The sequence below is a fragment of the Xiphophorus couchianus genome, chromosome 3, assembly GCF_001444195.1.
Source record: "Xiphophorus couchianus chromosome 3, X_couchianus-1.0, whole genome shotgun sequence".
In the NCBI taxonomy this organism is placed as follows: Eukaryota; Metazoa; Chordata; class Actinopteri; order Cyprinodontiformes; family Poeciliidae; genus Xiphophorus; species Xiphophorus couchianus.
Window position 1 is genome coordinate 3,846,800 of NC_040230.1, and position 18,572 is coordinate 3,865,371.

General features: G+C 36.2%; 2 protein-coding genes across 2 annotated transcripts in view; one reads left to right on the forward strand and one right to left on the reverse strand.

Moving 5' to 3' along the window:
• The first annotated feature begins 118 nt into the window (after nucleotides 1-118).
• capn7 (calpain 7) lies at nucleotides 119-15,159 on the forward strand. Its single transcript, XM_028012377.1, has 21 exons — nucleotides 119-748; nucleotides 981-1,089; nucleotides 1,925-2,082; nucleotides 2,183-2,250; nucleotides 2,579-2,803; nucleotides 2,988-3,074; nucleotides 3,398-3,524; nucleotides 3,856-3,941; nucleotides 4,053-4,146; nucleotides 4,424-4,570; nucleotides 4,848-4,954; nucleotides 5,050-5,170; nucleotides 5,311-5,455; nucleotides 5,946-6,045; nucleotides 6,444-6,579; nucleotides 6,668-6,743; nucleotides 7,031-7,176; nucleotides 8,285-8,347; nucleotides 8,461-8,591; nucleotides 9,851-9,943; nucleotides 11,098-15,159. Exons 1-21 carry the CDS (start codon nucleotides 647-649, stop codon nucleotides 11,240-11,242), a joined length of 2,466 nt encoding a protein of 821 aa, XP_027868178.1. The 5' UTR covers nucleotides 119-646; the 3' UTR covers nucleotides 11,243-15,159.
• Nucleotides 12,430-18,572, reverse strand: part of sh3bp5b (SH3-domain binding protein 5b (BTK-associated)) — a 36,716-nt gene continuing 30,573 nt past the window's right edge. The window contains exon 9 of the mRNA XM_028012378.1: nucleotides 12,430-18,560. Within this exon, the coding sequence (XP_027868179.1) occupies nucleotides 18,349-18,560 (212 nt within the window). The 3' untranslated portion in view covers nucleotides 12,430-18,348. The remainder of the gene's footprint in view (nucleotides 18,561-18,572) is intronic.

The following is an 18,572-nucleotide window of genomic DNA, read 5'->3' on the forward strand; positions in this document are numbered from 1 at the left end:
ACCCAACAGGAACCTGGATGAAGTCTGTCATGGCATCTGAATCCTGTGGATAATAAGAAAAGTACAAATTAAAAAAAGAATACGAAGTTTTAAAAGGTTAAAATATTTTTTTTCGTGGTGTTCCTGAACGCTATTTCCCCAAGCTCAGACTTGATCTAATTTTTCAACCCAGGTTTCTTTGTTCATATTTTTAATGGATTTGAGTCTTTGCAGTCGCTAAATCATCGTTTTAATAACAAAAAAACTTCCCATTTTACTACTATTAATAAGAAAAACGTTAAAATTAGTTTTATAACAACGTTCAAATATTATTTTTCCTACTTTACTTAAACGCAGCATGAGACAGCCGAGTTTGAGACCTCTATTGCGGCTGCGCAAATTGTTTTTCCCGGAAACTCCTCGGTTGTTTTGATGTCGGCTGGTTTTGTAGTCATTTATCATAAGGAGAAGCAGAACTTTTCCCTAGTCTATTTAGTTGTGTTTTACTGGAAAGAACACGCAGAATAACCTTTAAAATGGGCAGTCGAAGTTGATTAAGGAAACTGTGCGGTGAATGAAGGTAAACATTTACTTAAAGCAGCGATTAGCTGTCCTGTTCACTGGCTAGCAGAGAGCTCTTTACTCTATCATCAAAGTTGGGTTCAACATGGATTGTACAGCGCTGGAAGTCGACGCTTTCAAATTCGCGAAAACTGCTGTAACCTATGACCAGAATGCCAAATATAATGAGGCTGTGTTTTATTATAAGGTAGGTAAACAGCCGTTACTTGTCATGGTTAGCATTTAGCTGTATGCTTCCTGTAGTTAAGTCCACTTTCACTTATTCGCTCGATTCTTAATTACATTTATGAATCTGTATAGTTTCAGTTTTTATTTTGTTTAATGTTGTGATAACGTCATATAAATAGTCCTGACAGTGCTCATTGGTTGTGTTTTATTATTATTAAAACATTTTTTTTATTGGGATTCGTGTGTTAAAGGAGGCAGCCCAGGCTCTGATATATGCAGGCATGGCGGGGTCCAAACTGGAGGGGCTCCAGGACAAAGTGAGTGAATACTTGGACCGTGTTCAGGCTCTCCACAATGCAGGTAAATTCACCTGACAAATGTCAAACATGATGCTTTTCTGTTATTTCCCCTTGTTCACCAAACCTCTAATTGGTATGGTGTCCGCATAAAGACCTTTGTATTATTCAGATTTTCACACATTACAACTACAAATCTCAGTGTATTTTATGTGATAGACCAACACAAAATAATACACATAGTTTGTGAATTAGAAGAAGAAAAAAAATAATTAAAATTCTTTACAAATAATTTGAAAAGCCGCTCAAACTCAGATTGGATGCAGAGAAACTTGGACAGAGATTCTCAATTGGATTTAGTCTTTTGACTTGTCAAATTGAACATATCTATTTTAATCCGAACTCTTCTGTAGCCTCTTCAAAATGCAGTAGGTTTATCGTCCATCTGGAAAATCTGCCCCAGTCTCAAATATTTTGCTGCCTGCAGCAAGCTTTCTTCCAATGAATTCTCATTGTCTTCTTCATTCCTGTTGAAGAAAAATAATCCATTGTGAGCAAGGTGTGTTGATTGAAATGTGCAGTGTTAATTTTCCACCCCAGTTAAAGATTTACATTCTGGCCAAAATGTCTGTTTTTATCAGAGCACCTTTATTAATGCTTGCAGTGTCTGCTACAGCGCTGTTTACAAATTGCAAATAAGATTTTGATATTGCTTACTTTCAACTGTGACTTTTCTGTCTAATTTTTCCATTTAATCTGTATTTTTTCCATTTAAACGAAAACTACACCTTTATAAAAGACTTCTAATGATAAAAAAAGCACACTAAGTCCAAGACGTTCCCTTTAAATCCAACCAGTTTAACTTAACAAATCTTACTTATGTTCAACTTTGACCCCAGTCCAGTCCCAGAAGAGCGACCCACTAAAATCCCGCCATCAGGTGGATCTGGAGCGTGCCCACTTCCTGGTTACCCAGGCCTTTGAGGAAGATGAGAAGGGGAATGATGATGAAGCTATAGAGCTGTACACTCAGGCAGTGGAACTGTGCATCAAAACGGTATTTCTTCTTCTTTATAAATGTTTGTCCTCCTCCCAGTCACAGGTGGTACCCTTATCTTACCTTGTATATTCCTTTGTTCTGTTTTTTCTTCCGTTAGTCAAACGAGTCATCCGACCAAAATCTTCAGATGAAGCTGAAGCAGCTGGCTCGTCAAGCCTTGGACAGGTCAGTTCTGGTGCCGATATTTCCTAAACCAAAATGTTTGCACAAAACAGTTTTAAGCTTTTGTTTTGGACCATCCAGAGCTATTGCTTTAAATTAGTCAGAAGTCTTTCAAAAATTCAACAAAAAGTAAGATAAAGGATAACATAAATTTTTGCCTTTTTTTGTGCTAAGATCATTGTCAATCACCTTTAACCTTTTGGCATGTGAATCTTAGCAGAAAATACATTTAGCTAAAAATAAGGATTAAATAAGTTGAATTATTTATTAACAAGAAACAAAAAACAACAAGGGTTGCTTTGACCGACAGTGAGCATGCCTTTTTTTGCAGAGCGGAAGGTCTTAAAGAGTCGCAGTCCAAATCAAACTCGGCACAGTCTCAGGACAGAACGAAGCCCAGCAGCGGCTCTGGTTCTGGTGGACCGGTGCGTCAGTTTTTCCCCCTTGGGCCAGACTTCTCCCTCCATGACCGACAGCAGCCTCAACCAATCAGAGCGGTCCAGTCAAGTGAGCCCCAGGGTCAGCGGTACACATCGGAGGAGATCGAGGTCCTCAGGTGAGACTGTTAATGGAACGCATTAAAAAAGTATCCAAGTATAAAGAGTTAAAGTAACTATATATTATGTGTTATGACATTTTATTGAGTCCTGTCTGAACTTTAAAACTCTGATTAGTAATGATCTGAATCCTCTGTTTGGGTATGAAAGACTCTGCAATCAGTTTTCTGGATTCTTTTGTAGGAGTACATCTACAATCAACGGCATCGCCTATGTGCCCTTTATGAGTGTGGACTTAAAGGAACGTTTTGCCTTCCCTGTGCCCTTCTCGTGAGTCCTAATGATTTTTCTCACCCGTTTAAATTTAATATCAGCTTTCATAGATGTTTTGCCATTAGGTCCATGGTCTAAAAATATATATCGGTAAACTAAATTTGATTATCCATGCGATGAGCATAAAAGGCCAAACCTCTGACTTACCCGGTTTTTCCACAAAGTAAATGATTTGTTAACACTAAACAGGATATCTGGATGCCAAATATGGAGAATCAAAAGCTTTGGTCTAAATAGAGAAAAACTTCTATATAAATCGGATTGTTGAACAAAGATTTTTGCATCTGACTGCTTCAAATCAACTGAATGTTTTTCCACAGGGACAAAACCGGGAAACTCGCCCTGTCACCCAAACAGAAAGCCATTTTCTCCCGCTGGGTTCGACCAGATGAGATCTGCAATAATCCCACCATGATCATGTCTGTGTCCAGCTTCAGCATCAAACAGGTCAGACTTTAACTGATGTTTTTTTTTTTTCTTACAATACATTCTTAGACTAGAAGTGTAGTCACTACAATTTGTTGTAATTCATTATTATAGCATCATTAAATGTATATTTATATGCAAATTTCAAATTCACCCAGTAGGTGGTGTAATATCATCAAGTTTACAACTTTATAGCAGAACAGAAACATGTTAATATGCTAAACAGAAATAATGCACAGTTACACTGAGAATTGATGCAAAACTGTCAAAGTGTCTTATAAAAATGTAGATATTATAGCAGCAATTATTTAAAAGATAAAAGTTTTTTGTCTTTAATTCCCTGTTTATCTAGACGGTGGTCTCTGACTGTTCATTTGTGGCTTCACTGGCCATCAGTGCAGCTTATGAGAGGCGTTACAACAAGAAACTCATCACCAGGTACAAATGTAACTTCTGGGATCTCTGTGAATGTTTTTTTTGTTTTTGTAGCCGGTGATATTTAATGTAGAATATAAAATCAGAAATCATCAGTTTTGTTCTCCGCTGCAGCATAATCTACCCTCAGAACAGGCGAGGGGAGCCAGAGTATAATCCCTGTGGAAAGTACATGGTCAAACTTCACATCAACGGAGTGCCCAGAAAGGTTTGACTTCAACCATCCACTATCTACTAAGGAAGAAAAGTGCTGCTTGTACTTCAAATTTTCATCTACTATATACAGAGATTGTTTGAGGAGCCGTGAAAATAGCCTAAATCCTGGCTTAAGAAGAGGGTTTAGTCAGTGTTAAAACAGAAACTGAAATTGTTTTCTTTTTCTGTAAATGTCCTCAACTGACACAGCATTCGCTGATATAAAGATAAAATGCCTAGAATTCTTCCATAGTTTTTTTTTCCCCAACTGATCGTGATCTTTGGTTCAGGTGATTATTGATGACTACCTGCCAGTGGATCGTAACGGAGAGCTGCTCTGCTCCTACTCTAGTAACCGGAATGAGTTATGGGTTTCCCTGATAGAGAAGGCCTACATGAAGGTGATGGGTGGCTATGATTTCCCCGGCTCCAACTCGGTAAGGACCATGGCATCAAGCTGTTTTTCAGTTTGGTACTGTACCTACTGCTGTTAAACTCCTCAGATTAATTTACTTAAAGGGATAAAAAACTCACAAATAGCTCATAGGAACTGCTTACACGTCTCAGTAGAGTGTTGTTAAAGTGGAAATAGTGGTTTCATGTACCATTTGGATCTTTTCTTACATGTGTCTAAAGTCTGTGCACATATGTCCAGATTTGAACCAAAATTGGATGTTTTTAAAGATTAAAATTCAATTTTTTTTGTTTTTCTAGAATATTGATCTGCATGCACTCACCGGCTGGATCCCTGAGCGCATTGCTATGCACTCTGACAATCAGTCATTCAACAAGGAAGACACCTTCCGCATGCTCTTCCAAAGGTGACAACACACCAACTCACACTGTTACTTCTGTAACACCTCTTCTTTTCTAACCTAACCTCTCTCTAATTTTGCTTGGCTCTCTATGCATCCAGATTTCATAGGGGTGATGTTCTCATCACCACAGCAACAGGAGTGATGACTGAGGAGGAAGGGGAGAGATGGGGCTTAGTGCCAACACATGCCTATGCAGTTCTTGACATCAGGGAATACAAGGTTAGTATTTATTACTTTCCCATGCAGAACATTGAGTTTTAGGAGATTTATGAACATTTTACTTCACATCGCAGTTGCTACAAATTAATTTGGCACCCAAGAGGATTAACTTTGCTTTGTTGTGTCTGTTGCGCTTGCAGGGAATGCGTTTCCTGCAGCTGAAAAATCCGTGGAGTCATCTGCGGTGGAAGGGGCGCTACAGTGAGCGAGATGAGAAAAACTGGACTCCAGAGCTCCTTAAATACCTCAACTTTGACCCCAAGACAGCACAGAAGTTTGATAACGGTATGCTCATGCTGCTGCACACATAAAAGCACCTTCTCACCAGGCTTTAGGCTAAAAACATTGTTGTAATTTTCCTTCTTAAAGACATCAAGGAAATAAAGCACCTTTTATCACCTTCAGAGTGAATTTATTTATAGAGAAATTTAATAGAACCAAATGTAGGGCAAAGAGCTTTAGAGAGGTTGAAAACAGTTCAGACATTAAACCACCAAATTCCCCCTCCCCCAAAAAAACAACAAATCAAATATGTTAATAGCTAAACAAAAAAAATAATTAAACACATGAAGAACACAAAATAGAGGATTGTGTGCTTTAGAGATGTGTTAGAAGATGCATTACTTTAGAAATGATAAAACCACTTGACTTATTTTCACAGAAACATTACATTTACCTTTTGCACCTTTTGGGATGAAGTAGAGCAAAAAATGTCAAATTTACGAACAACTACTGGTATAAATCTTTGTTTAATAATTTTCTGTTTTGTTTTTAGGGGTTTTCTGGATTTCATGGGAGGATCTTTGTCAGTACTATGATGTCATTTATCTAAGCTGGAACCCTGCACTGTTTAAGGACTCCTCCTGCATTCACAGGTATTTCTTTGTTGACTGAACAAATCATGCTTATGTGTTTGTACAAACATTTTACAACAACATGTTAAACTAGGACTTTTATCTGCCTTCTCCATATATTTATTGCAAACTAATAAGTCAATAATCTGGCATTTGATGTTGTTGAAAGAAAATCTTCAGTAATAACAGTGTATTCATTGCTTTTTTGCATTTTTTTTACTTATTCAGGTTGCTTTTTCATATTTTCATTAAAATATGTTGTGCCTTATTTATTATATTTTTACATCAAAATAAAGGTTCAAACAGACAATAAGTTTGTTTCACTGGGTTGTAGGATGTTTTGTTCCTAGACTAACATATGTTTCAATTTGCAATCTGTTACTTTGACTAAAGAAATCTCTTTTTTTAACCACCTGCAGTAGCTGGGATGGAAAGCAGGGACCTGTTAAGGACGTCTACAGCCTTGCAAATAATCCTCAGTACAAGCTGGAGGTCCAATGTCCAGCAGGGGGAGCCGCTGTGTGGGTGCTGCTCACCAGACACATCACAGACAAGGTCAATCCCTGATTAACCATCATTGTGTCATATTTGATTTTTATTTAAACCTAATTTGCTGATCAATTTAGTTTGTTTGTTTCTACAGGACGATTTTGCTCAAAACAGGGAGTTTATCACACTGGTTGTTTACAAGACAGAAGGCAAGAAGGTTTACTACCCAGGTGAGGTTTTCGTTCCTACATTGCTGAGGTGTGATAATGTGCAGATCTGGCTTACCTTTGACCTAAAGTCAAACCGCAAAGTCAGGGATCTTTTGAAACAGTCTATTGGAGGAAACCAATTTTTCTTAACAAATGCATTTAGCTGTAAAGACCAAACATATCTTTTTAATAAATATTTCACTCCAGAAATAACACAATTGATTAGCACAAATCCAATTTCATTGACATTTAGGGAAAATAATTCAAACAGTGGTGTTGAGATTTTCCGCATTGTTCACTTTCTGCAGCCGACCCTCCTCCTTACATCGATGGGATCCGCATCAACAGTCCTCACTATCTGACCAAGATACGGCTGACCTCTGCAGGAACACACACCTTCACACTCGTGGTTTCTCAGTATGAGAAGCAGAACACCATCAACTACACTCTGCGGGTGAGAACTTTCTGTCCGAGCTTCTATTTAAAGGCTTATAGTCTTTCTATACACTCATATTTAAAAAGTAAAATTCAGCAATCCTGGATGGTTTTAGAACGTATCTTTTATTTGGCAAATTATTTGGATGAATATGATTGAGTTTAAAGTTGGTTCAGTGGCTTAAACAATAAAGAGGCTTTTGTATGAATTTAACTCGATGTAGAAGAATTAAAACCAACTTTAAAGAATTTTTTTTGGTGCCCTTATATTAAGTTATATTATGGACTCTTAGAGCAGTAGTTCTCACGCCATAAATAATAACCCATGTTCAGTGATACACCCATTAATAAGTAAGTAAAGTTTATTTATAAAGTGCTTTTCGCAGACATAAAATCACAAAGCGCTGTACGATAAAAGTCTTACTGTAGTAGGGAAAGAGAGCTACAAAAATCTAAATGCATTCATTCTGCATTGAGGAGAATTTTTCTTTTTTATTTTGTGAATGTATCATAGACATTTAGTAGCAGTGACTTTTTCACACTTCCATCTTCTCACTGTGATTTAAAATCCCCCTTTTCTATTATTCAGCCGAACTCGTGGCTGTGAAAAAACCCTGAGGCTGGATGAACGAGCCGAGGTCTTTTAAGTGTTCTGTTTTGTGTGCACGTGTGACCCAGATAGATCTGTTCAGTACTTTATAATTAATAGACTTTCCTCCCTCACTGCAAAATGCTCTTGGGAGGAGATGATGAGTTGGATATAAGATCTGTTCACCCTTAATGATGGCACGTTTCTCTTTATGTTTAACACTGTTGCATTTGCTGTAATCACTTTAGACTTTACCTTAAAATCATCTGAGGAAAAGAAATTCCAATCTCCCTTCAGCTTTGATCATTTTCTGAGAGGAAAACTGATTGAACTCCTTCTTGCTAAGAGTTTTCAGAAGAGATCAAAGTGGGGAGCTAACCTTTTTTAGAGAACATGTTCATGAATAAACTATGAATAAACGTAGAACCTCAGGAACTTTAAGAATGCAGAAATAAAAAAAAAACATGCCTGGCAAAAACTTGCCAAAATGAAGAGCTTGTTGTTCTTACTGCAATAATTGTTTTCTGTCTTTATGCAGGTGTACACTGGATGCAAATTCACTTTCGCCAAAATCCCGAATCCCTTCACCCACACTAAAAGGGTACGTTACTTATGCAGTTTGTGATGTGTTGTGCAGTCTGCAAATTGAACATTTTACCAATGCCAAGTCAACATTCTGATCAAAGCAGATTATATTTGTAACTCTGTCCTCAGATCAATGGCCAGTGGAAAGGAGTCAGCGCCGGCGGTTGTGGGAACTACAAGGACTCGTACAAAAACAACCCCATCTACCAAATAAACCTGGAGCGGCCTGCCCCCCTGCTGGTGGAGCTGCGTGGTTCCAGGTCAGATTCACAACAGAAAATCTATTAGAACAGGACTTCCCTTTGACTTTTTATGTTTCTGTATTGTGGCCATGATGGCATTAGCATCAATTATTCATGGCAAAAACAAAGCGCACCATGTCTTTAGTTTTATATTCAGATATATGTGATCTGTTATTTACTAGATTTGTATTGAAATTTAAATTGTAGCTGTAAAGAAACCAAACGTGATTCAACAATCAAAATGTTTTTTGAAGAAAAAATTGTTCAGTAGCTTGTAGACATAGTTTTAGCAGCAAATTCTTGTATTTAAATTTTTTTTTTAAGCAGTCGTTCACATCAAAGTGGAGATATTTTGAATAACTAATTTTCACAGCTTTGCTGCCTTGATTGTAAGACCCAATTTTGATCAACCTTCAGATTTCTGACTTCACATTTGACTCTAGAGAACTATTAGGTGTAAAACAGAGTTTATGTTCAGATCACGCAAAGTTTTTTTTTAGAGTTTGTCAGTGTGCGTCTGACCTTTAGCTTCATTTGATCGGTACCGATTCCTGACTCATGCCTACGGTGTTAATGGCCAAAAATCAACTGCTCTAAATTTGCAACATCCTGTCTGGTAGTTCCTCCTGGAAGTAGTGGAGTTTTTCTTACAATACATATCTTTCTTTAATAAATAATGGCAATATAAGTAATATAGGAGATGTTTTGGATGTTTTGAATCCTCCTGGTTTGGTTTAAGTGCTTTCTTTTTCCCACAATCCTTTACTCAGCAAGATTTGACCCATGCTGCTACATACAGAGAGTTTTGTTCTTTTTCTAACCTCTTATTCTGGGTTTCAAAGTGTTTTTTTTATCATCTTATGGATTGTGATACAGATTCTGTAGTGCTGAAAAGCAGACAGGGATTAACAATGTAACAGAAAGGTATCGTGATCCCCAGACATGGAGTTGCAGTGGGACAGTTAGTAGTTTATGGTTTACAAGAGACACAAGCTACTGTTTTTATCAGCTAAAATATTGTCTGAATAACCATGAATCTTATTGGCTGTTCAGGTGGAGCTGATAAACTCTCTTCTAACATAAAAGTCTTTGTTCCAAACTTAATTGCAGTTTAATTATTTTCCTTAGTGTATCAAATATTGTTTTTTGAAGAAAAAAAAACAAACATCGAAAATGAATAGTTGCCATTTGTTAGTTTTTTTACCCTATATGTGTTTCCAGTATGTGTTGAAGTTAGTGATCTCTTCCTCTCCCTGTGTTTTGCACTCTGCCTGCAGGCAGTACAGTGTCGGGTTTGAGATGGTAACCGTGTCAACGGTGGGTGATCCAGGAACGGCTTCCTTCCAGAAGAAGAACAGTGGAGATTACAGGTTTGTTCTCTAATGTTTTCTAACAACATTTATACTTAAATTTATTTAAACTACACACCAGTGTGTTCTGCTTAACCCTTTACAGCCTCATGCAATATATGTCAGAAAATGTTATATTGTCATAAATGGAATTGCGTTTACTATGAAAAAAATTCTTTTTAATATCAGTTGAATTTATAAATTTTTGTACAAAAATTAGATTTGATAAAGTACTAATTTATAAAATCTACCTGAAAATCTGAGATACAATTGATTCTTACTACGGTTAGTTAACCATTGAATCGATTTTTTTAAACTTAATTTATTGTTATATGATCCAATGAAATTCTAATTCTTAAAATTAATATAATTTTTTTATTGAATGTCCTAAACTAGGACTTTGTGTTGCCATCTCAGCCCCATATCTTTCACTACAGAGCAGAAAGCAAATGTAATAATTAATTGCAACATGTTTTTGTGAAACAACTTTATTAAAAAGAGAGAATTCTCAGAAACACATGTATCAAAATAGATACATTTGGACTGATATGGTTATTTAAGTAGGTGGCTTCTGCAGCCAGGCTTAGCTGTTATTTTCCTTTCACATCCCAACTGTCCAATACTTTGTCCTGTTTGTGGTTGTATGTGTAAACAAGTAAAAAAGTTCAAAAGGTACAAAGACTTTAAAATTATACCTGACCTTTGAGTTCTGTAAAAATGTTTCTGTCTCATAATCCAGAATTATTGCTTTTATGAAAATGAACTAGAAGTGTATATATATATATATATATATACTCATATATATATATATTCATATATATATATATATATATATATATATATATATATATATACACTTCTAGTTCATATATATATATATATATATATATATACACTTCTAGTTCATATATATATATATATATATATATATATATATATTTAAGAGCTCTGGAGATAAATCGGCAAAGTTTATGATCAAGTGGAGAAGTTGACGTCTGTTTAACCTTTTCCACAAGACATTAACTACAGACAGGCATGATGAGTTTAAATAATGGCTCTAATATTTTACGTCTAGGAAATTATAAAAAAACTTCAGACAGCAGCTTCAGTTAATGTGTATCACCTAACATCTAACTTTTTGTTTAATAAGATTTTCTATTTTTGTGCTTTTAAAGATGCGGTTTCTGCTACATGGAGTTGGACCACGTCCCAGCAGGCATCTACAACGTCACCCCCACCACCTTCTTGCCTAAACAGGAAGGACCTTTCTTCTTGGACTTTGCCAGCACTTCCCCCCTCAAAGTCTCCCAGCTCCAGTGAAGACAGAGTGCAGGACAAAAAACCAAACAGAAAAAGGGAAGGAAGGTAACGACGAGAGGAAGGCATTATGGGATCTTCATAGGACTGCAGTTTAAAAATGAGCAAAATAATGAGCACTTCCTGCAGCTCCAGGAGTTCAGAAAGTGACTTCTGCTTTACTTCCCCTGCCTTCACACAGTGCAGCCTCTCCAAGTTTAAATTGGCAGATGGTGGGTATGAAGGTCTCTGTTAAATGAACCAAGAATAATGCATAGTTCTATGAAAAACAAGGTTTGATAAACTATTATTAATAATAATCTAATCACGGGACACAAGACATTGGCATGAAAACACAAATGCAAAGTAGTTGCTACCCTGGTCAGTTTATGTTCACTCATCATTGGCATGGATGTCAAAACACTTTCGGTCTTTTTATGAGACATTTGAACTTTTTTTTCCCAAAGTGGAATAATTAAACAACATACTTTACAGTGCTTTTATTTATTTTTTATTTTTTTATGTGAATCAAGTCCACAGTTTATTTTTTACTTTTTCCCTAATCCACAGAAATTAAAATATTTATATACACTCAACTAATATTTGAATAAATTTCAGAGAAACCAACAAGATCTTGAAATAATTCTGGGTGAATATTGATCCTCTTCTTATCATCTGCTGAATTACACCGCTCTCATTCAGAAACAACCAATCAGAGCCGGGAGGTGTGTCTTAGTGCTGCTAATCACCCTTGTGTACACGCTGCTCACACTGTCCCTCTAGCTCACCACAAGGAGCTAGTTAGCATGGTTATGGATGATACAGATTTTCTGTAATGTTAAGTTGCTTCTCCACCAGTTGCACATTGAGCAAAGCTTGCATAAGGTTGATCGACTGTATCAGGACCTTCCTCCAGGCTCTGATTGGTTGTTTCTGACCGGGAACGGTTTATTTCTGCACATGGCAGTAGAAGCACTGGCATGAGCTTTCACAAATTATCTCACATGTTACAAACAAATATGTACGAGAAAACATTGTTCACAAAATTTAACACTGCAGCTTTAAGATAGTTGTATTATTTATTTCAATAGAATAATCACACACTGGAAAATTAAATGCAGGTATTTAACAATAACTGATAAAGAAGATTTTTTGTCCTCCCTTCCCTGCTTTCTTGTTTCCATTTGGAGACTTGAAAACATCAACACATATCTTTCATGTTTTTTTAAGAGTGGCTAAGAAAAATGGGTCTCATGCCATATTTTAGACCCAAGGAAAACAGGAATGGAAGTGTTTCAGTTATATTTATATAATATGGGGGGATTTTTCAATGTGAGATCAATCTACAACAATAAAAAATGAAGGATTTCACACATGTATGTATGTGTGCTTTAAGTACATTTGTAAAATGATTGCCAAGTTACTGAATGTGTCCCAACATCACTGTTTGGTTCTAAAGTTCCTAAAGCTCGTGAAGTCACTTTACTTCTGCTTCTACGGGACAAAAAACAAAACAAAAAATGTTTCCTTGAGTTAGTTATCAAATCAGTCAACCATGACTTAATATGATAGAGAAAAACCTGATGAGATGGTAACATATTATAAAGTGTTTCCACCAATTGGCTGCTAACAATGTCACATGGCAGGAAATGTTCTTCTTCTTCTGTACCTGGTTGTGGTTTTTAAACTCAGGAGCAGCACAGGGAATCCAGCATGGCGGCATCTGAATGATGTCTGCTCTTTGTGTCTCAGTGTGGTGCTGAGTGAGTCTTCACTGCAGCACCTGCTTCTGGCAGGTGTCACTGTACTGTATATGTTCTACCTGAGTCTTTATTGCCAAGTATCCATGCTCTGTTTATCTTTGCTGCACTTTTTTCATGTTTATCATGAAACTACAGCAGTGGAGGAAATTAAAATGTGATTTTCTCTCAAACAACCTGGTCAGATAAATATCTGCTGCTCACCGGGAGAATAAGACTTGGATCTGTTCTTTATGTTATACTAGATTTCACTCAATTATGGCTTCATCAATGAGTGAATATTATTAGACTCACTGGAGTTTAGTGCAGCTGAGATTATTTTTGACTTTTGAAACTGAAAAAGTGGATTTAGGACAAATTCTTCTCCATTTTGGTGAATTGAATTTGCTAAACTTTTGTGGCGTCAGTAGCTCCATCACAGCAAGGCATACTGTGATACTGCTAAACTCCAGAAATACTTTTAAGTGGATGAAATGGGTTTAATTTTATTTTCAATTTTAAAAGGCAGAATATTGTGACACTAGGGATTACTAGTTTCTCAAAAAAATGTTTAAACATTTTCAAGGAATGGCAAGTCATATTACATAACTCGTCATTAGTTTTAGATCTGCACAGATGATTCTCACATATTCTGTGCTTTCGGTTATCATGACCTTTCCATTCAGACTCATTAAATTTCCCAGAATGCTGTGTGCCAAATGCTGACTATAATATTTACCATACAGCATAAAACTGACTTTTGTTGACCACAACATTCTGCTGCTTTATACTCAAGTTGTTTTAAAGGTTTAAACCCATATTTTTGACTCACCATGTGCCACCATGTGCAGTAGTATGACTGGCTGTAAATGGAATGTTGGCTGGGCTGTTAAAGGGTAAAATAATATTTTTTACATGTTTCTTTGAATTGTCCATTATCTAGAACTTCTGTGTACCAGTGGATACATAATTTATTGTCATAAAAGCCATTTTTCTCTGTCATTCTATTTTATTTCTTTGATTTGTTTACCAGTGAAGTGGTCTACAAATGCAGCAGGACAATCTTGTACCAGCCTGTTGTATGAATGTTGATGTAATGTTTGCAGAACTTGCACTAAATGTTGAGTAGACTGATGTGATTTACTCAAAGTTTAAATACAGGGAAATGATTATATCAGTTTCTGCCTCCAAGTTACTCGATACAGGATGCATTTACCTACTTTGTTTATAAAAAGTTCATTCATCCATCCATTTTCTTTACATCACAACATTTCACTGAATTTGAGGTCATTTTAGTCATCCTGTTGTTGATTTCCTGCTATCTATGGACTCTGTCTCCTGTTGCAATACCTAATTTTGTACAGGTTTTGAAAACAGAAACATTAAGGGATGCTTTCAGATCTGTGTTTTGTAAAGCTTTGTTCCACCAACTTTCGCCATTACTGAGTTCGCTTTAGGAACTACAATAAGAAAATATAATTATATACATATATTTTTCTTAGCTTTTTTGCCTTTAGCGGTCATTAATTAAGTGTAAAAAAAAGCGGGATGCTACTGTTCTAAAATTATTTGTAAAATACATTTTTACATGCTTTAGCATCGTGTATTAGCAATTAGCATAGCTAGCATTATTACAACAGTTGTTTCTGTGTGTAAGACCCTTACCTGAACTCCAAGACTTTAAAAATTCTGCAAACATTTCTAAATCCAGCATGTTTCATCACTGGTGAATTTTAAAACCTTGCAAAGACTAAACTGGGCTACATTGTAATAAGTTCAGTGATCCTGTTATTACTCTCAGCCTGAATTAAACACGTCAGTAAATAGAAATACAGCTTTCAAGCCGCTATCTGATTATTCTTTTTTAAAATTCTTATTTAACTGGGAAAGTCCCATTGGGATAAAGAAGTTATTTTTATATCGTTTTGCTTTCTGATAATAGAAAAAGTTAACTTTCAGCTATTTTCACACAGTAACAACATCCCCACTGAAGAGTTAGTCTCACTTAGGAACCCTTTAGGACTTAAGTAAGGGTTCACACACAGGAGAAAGATGAGTTTTTTTTTCACGTGTGACTGACCTGTCAGGCTGGTAAACAATGTATTCATGCCAGTGTGTATTTTGTTTCTGACAAATGATCCCATATTTTACTTCGGAATGCATGTTAGTTCTAAGTTAGAAACATAAAAAATTGTCTAAAATGTATCTGTTATTTCTTTGCACTTCTTGATGTGACATCTGGGAAAATTCCAAACTTTTTCATAAATATTAGTCACTGATTAACCTTTCCAAATATTGAGTGGTGGACTTCAGACCCATTCCCAGATTATCAACACCACCAGTGATTTCTTAAAGATTTTTTTCACTAATCGTTGATACTCAGTTAATGTAAACCTTGATTTCATAGAGGTGCTTACAACTTACCAATGTTTAGCCATTCAAGCCAAATTGATTAGCTGCACCTGCTTTACTCATTTTTTTCATTTGATTACAATAGTTTCCATAATTTTGCAAATAAATTAGCTCACTGTAGTTTTTCTTACATCCACGTACCTTCCAGATGGTCATTTTTAACTGTGAAATAATATATATAATTTTTTTTGCTTTAATTAATATAAAAGTTATGCAACAATAAAATTGTTATCGACATCAGGTGATTGGAGCTGAGAAGTTTAGCAAGTTTGGAGTTTAGTTTATTTCAGATTTGCTGACGTAAACACTGTTAGGTAAGTCCATGATTTTTTTCTTTCCTGGTATGTTTACTATTGGTTGACAATATTTCAGCTACTGTACATTTTGTTTGTTTTTTTTTTGATAGAAATGTCATAAAATTTCTCCAAACAATTTAACTGAATTTTTTTGCAGAACCACATTTCTGCAAAGCTAGCTAAAATCTGCTATTTTTTTGTGGCAGTTTGTCCTAAGTCTAATAATGACATGTAGCAAGCAGCGTGGAAGGTCAAAGTTCAATGGCCAATTCAGCTGATCTACATTATATTGCTGAAAGGTATTTGCTCACCGAGTAACCAGAGGAATGCCTCATTCTTAATCCACAGGGTTTAATATTCTGTTGGCACACCCTTTGCAGCTGCAACATCATCTGAGAGGCTTTTGATGAGATTTAGATGTGTGTTTATGTCTGGAAGTCATTGAGCCTGATGTTGGTAGAAGCAGTCTGGACATTGTTTTCATCCTTTAAACTCAAAATTTATAGCAATGTATTTCTTTTTAAGTTAAATCAAGTTGCAGCTGCTGGGCTGATGAAAGCCTGGTGCAAAGACGGGATTAATTCAATTTTGGCGGCCATTAAAGTCAACAAGAGAAACAAGTGGAAAAACAAAACGCCTAAAGATCAACAGGAAACAAGGTGTCATTTATGTACTTGGAGACATTTCTAGGAAGAAGAAACAAGATTTTAATCTGTTGACGTGAGGATAAAATTGAATAAAAGTGTTATGCTAATTGGGGCAGATAGAATAAAACTAGACGATTGCCACAGTTTTGGTTCACATTTCACTTGAATTTCTTTCAAAGATTTATAGTCTTTGTTACATTAATGAAATAAAGGCTGAATGTACAGCGACATGCTTTCACAATTTTTTGCAGTGTTTGTGTTGATTGCAAAATGAAAAAGATTCTGATACAGTTTTACATCCAGTTAATAAAAAACCCAAAGTGACCCTGAAAAAAATCTTGAATCAAGATCTCTGCTATTCTAATAAAAACTACCCTGCATTGTTACAAGGCTACATCTACGTCAGTCACATCCTGTTTGTGAGTTTATAAAAAGCATTCTCAAGGCCTTCACCCATTTAAACCACAGACTTACAGGACAAGAAGCTCTTTGTGTTGGACAGCTGAACTAGATTAGGTTGGAGCTTCTCTAAAGCAGCACCGTGTTTCGCCGAGTGAAGTCCAATTGTCTTTTAAAGTTTAAATTAAACATAATGACTTTATTTAAAGTAAAAGGTTTCTTGGAAAGTTCTCCCTCCAGAGAAGTTCTGAGGAAAGAATCACAAGAAAGGTCCTGAAGATGAAGCCGATTTAAGAGCAAGCTCAAAATTGCACTTCACACATCACTGAGCGACACTGTTGGACTCTGTTGTCCTTCCACTCAACTTTCTAATCATTTGCTTGGATGCAGGTGAGTGGAAAGACACTCCTTGTGAAAAGTGTCAACTGTCTAGTAAGGATTGGTTGTGACATAACATTTTTAAGATGCTGAACTTTAGGCTTTAGCAGAAATAAATTCATGAAATTTATTGATCTAAGTAATATATCTATATAATAAACTTTATTTCTTGAATTGTGTTACTCAAAGTAATTCACTTCAATTGTAAAAAGCAAACTAAACTGTTTGAGCCTCACTCTGAACTAAGAGAAATCTGTTTTCCTAGAAACATTTTGTCTTTTTGTTCAATTACTTGAGTTTAAGTCCAAACTCTCCACTCTGAGCTTGAGGCAATGTGTGGCGATTACAAGATAATGGTTTTGTTTTCACTTCAGGACACTTCCAGGAAGCAGGTTTGGATTCTGGGGAAATCTTTACCTCCCATCCTCTGTTCTCAGCGTAGGGGTTTCTTATTTTCCCCTAAAAAAAAATGTATTTAAAAACAAAAAATCCTCTTCTCTCTTTGGGCAAAATGTTCCTTAAAGTTAAATTGATTAGAGGAATAAGGCTTTGCAATTTTGTCAACTTCTCTCTTTATTCAAGCTAAATTGCACCACTTGTGATGAAAGCAGACATGTTTAACAGTTTCTTGTTGTGCACTGAGGAATCTAAAACACGCGATGGGGTAAAATAGAAATAAGAAGCTGGAGCTGGTAATTTTCCTGAACTGCAGTTTGTGTCCCATAAACAATTTTTAACACTTAAGTCCTAAATATTAAACACATTTCATACAACACAACATTGTCTTATCAGTATTATAGAGTATAAGGCTAAAGGCTAGTTAGTTGTCCTCCACTGTGTTTCAGCTTCCTTTAAATGTTGAACTAAGCTGAGAACAATCCCTTACAGCATTCTATGAGCCATTTAACAGTTATATATAATTCAAACCCAGGTCAAAGGTTATTTGCAGGGAGCTGGTTTGTTGCTTCGTCATATAGTAATCCTTTTACTGGAGAAAAATGTAACTTTAATTCTTTTTATCATTTACCAGAGCTTGTTACGTCTGGTGGGAGAGTTCATGGGTGTGTGAAGGTTGTAAAGAAGCTTAAATTACACCAAATATAACATTCAAAGTTTTCTGTTTAACCATGGAGAGTGGAGTTGGACTACAGAAGTGGAAAGTAGCTTATTAACAACCCATAAGAGTTCCAGGAGTTTTTGGTTCAGAATTCAAGTCTCTGCAGAACCGCAGTCCCTCTGAAATATTTCCCGTTTGCTCCTCAGACTCCTTTGACGAGAACAACAGTTTGTCCCGGTTCAGTCTTCTGGGGACAGCTCTCCTTGTTTTTGGTGTTGCCGACTCGCGGCCGTCGCAGGTTGAGGAAACTGAAGCGAGCCTCAAGGCTGAAGCTCCTCTTGGTGTTGGAAGTCGAGATGACGTTTCCAGTCGGAGCGTTGTCCAGATCTCCCTCTGCACCTTCAGCTCGGTCACCTGCAGGTAGGA